The sequence below is a fragment of the Hypomesus nipponensis genome, chromosome 22 (genome assembly GCF_054491055.1).
Source record: "Hypomesus nipponensis isolate SF chromosome 22, ASM5449105v1, whole genome shotgun sequence".
Classification (NCBI taxonomy): domain Eukaryota; kingdom Metazoa; phylum Chordata; class Actinopteri; order Osmeriformes; family Osmeridae; genus Hypomesus; species Hypomesus nipponensis.
In genome coordinates, this window is record NC_140382.1 from 20,600,771 (window position 1) to 20,602,500 (window position 1,730).

At 40.9% G+C, this 1,730-nt stretch overlaps 1 protein-coding gene across 1 annotated transcript in view; it reads left to right on the forward strand.

Annotated features, from left to right (window-relative positions):
- The first annotated feature begins 303 nt into the window (after window positions 1–303).
- mxd4 (MAX dimerization protein 4) overlaps window positions 304–1,730 on the forward strand; it is a 23,429-nt gene continuing 22,002 nt past the window's right edge. The window contains exons 1-2 of the mRNA XM_084687598.1: window positions 304–511; window positions 1,166–1,265. Coding sequence (XP_084543724.1) covers window positions 448–511; window positions 1,166–1,265 — 164 coding nt within the window. The 5' untranslated portion in view covers window positions 304–447. The remainder of the gene's footprint in view (window positions 512–1,165; window positions 1,266–1,730) is intronic.

Genomic DNA, 1,730 nt, shown 5'->3' on the forward strand with positions numbered 1-1,730 from the left:
CAGTTATCAAGATGTCAGACCAATGAACGTTGACGGGGCTGGGCCACACGTGCTGTTGCTAGGGTATCGAAGTATAGCTTCTACCTTATTAGTATCACGGTCCAACCAATCATAAGCCACTTCGCGATGTATCAACATTCTCCTTGTGAACTTCAGTCGCTGAGCTTTATCATTGGCTAAGACCCTTCCCGGTGGTCCGCCCGTGAAGTTGAGGCTGTTTCGTAAGTGGACTACACAGCCGTCAATCATCCCGTGAGTTTTAGTAAGGTGCTGTTGATATGTATCTAGTTGGGAGTCCCCAAGACTCAGAACTGAACATAGACGTTCATATCGAGCTTACCCAGTTTTAGTTTTTTATTTCATTTAACGTTTTTTATTTTGCATTGTCAGTATTTTTTGTGCATACAGAATTTTTTTCTATTTTTTTTTCTACAGCAAAGAAACGAGATGGAACTTAATTCTCTTTTAATTTTGCTGGAGGCTGCAGAGTACTTGGAAAGAAGAGATAGAGGTATATTTTCTTTCTAATACGCTAGAATGACAAGTTTCAAAAACCTACTGTAGGTGTAGAGATGTGAAAGTTGAGAAGGTTCACATTTTATGTCTGCGAAGTTCCAGCGAGCGAGCCCTGCCATAGTGCAGCTATGATGTCACTTTGCAAGGGACTGAAAATACAATTAACCGATGATGTGTTTACGCGACAAAGTAGCCCAATACCTAAACACACCGAAGTAGACCGATCATACCATTTCAAGTTCATATCAAATCCTGTCAATGTTTTGCAATAGCTGTTATGATCAGACGGAATTCACGGTTAATGCATACGGAACAAAGATTTAGGCTTGGGACAGACATGAGAAAAGGCCAATGTTTGAGTGTTATGACTACAGTTTACATGCAATATATGTTATCTCACATTAGGCAACATGATTGGTGTGTGTAGTCTGCTACAATGTCAAGTCTGAGTCCGAGTCTGTTTTCTTCGGCCACGGTCTCTAAGGCAGGACGATCACTGCGTGAAATCACATGTTTTTCTCATGGCTACGTCATTTGAAGCATTTGACAGTTCACTTATTACATTTGACAATTGAAACCAGATTGCTGTTTTGGGTTGACATTTAAAGGGCTAGAAATTAACTTTTTTGTTTGTTTACTTTGTCATTAGAAGCAGAACATGGTTACGCGTCTGTCTTACCGTACGATAGCGACTTTTCCAGAAAGAAAACGAAAACTTCGCCAATTTCAAGAAAAACTCAGAACAATAGGTAAATATAGCATTTATTTTTTACGGTTGAAACTATAACAATGTGATCGATCTGTTTATCCACGTTCATTCATGCATTCGACATTTTTCCTGCTGAGCTTGTCTGTCTGTTTTGAGCTCACATAAACAGTGCCACGCGTACAACATCAACTTTGGTGTGCCCTCTCTCTCTCTCTCTCTCTCTCTCTCTCTCTCTCTCTCTCTCTCTCTCTCTCTCTCTCTCTCTCTCTCTCTCTCTCTCTCTCTCTCTCTCTCTCTCTCTCTCTCTCTCTCTCTCTCTCTCTCTCGGCTTTCGTTTGACACACTAACCCGCCTCCTGCAAAATGTTTAGTGCTCCCTGAACAACCCTTTCACTTCTAGCCTACATGTAGCATGTGCATAAACATTTTCAAAACTTCTGTCGCCCTGTCATGATGCATTTTCACTCCTTCAAATGCCGTACATTTTAAATGCTATTCTGTTAGCT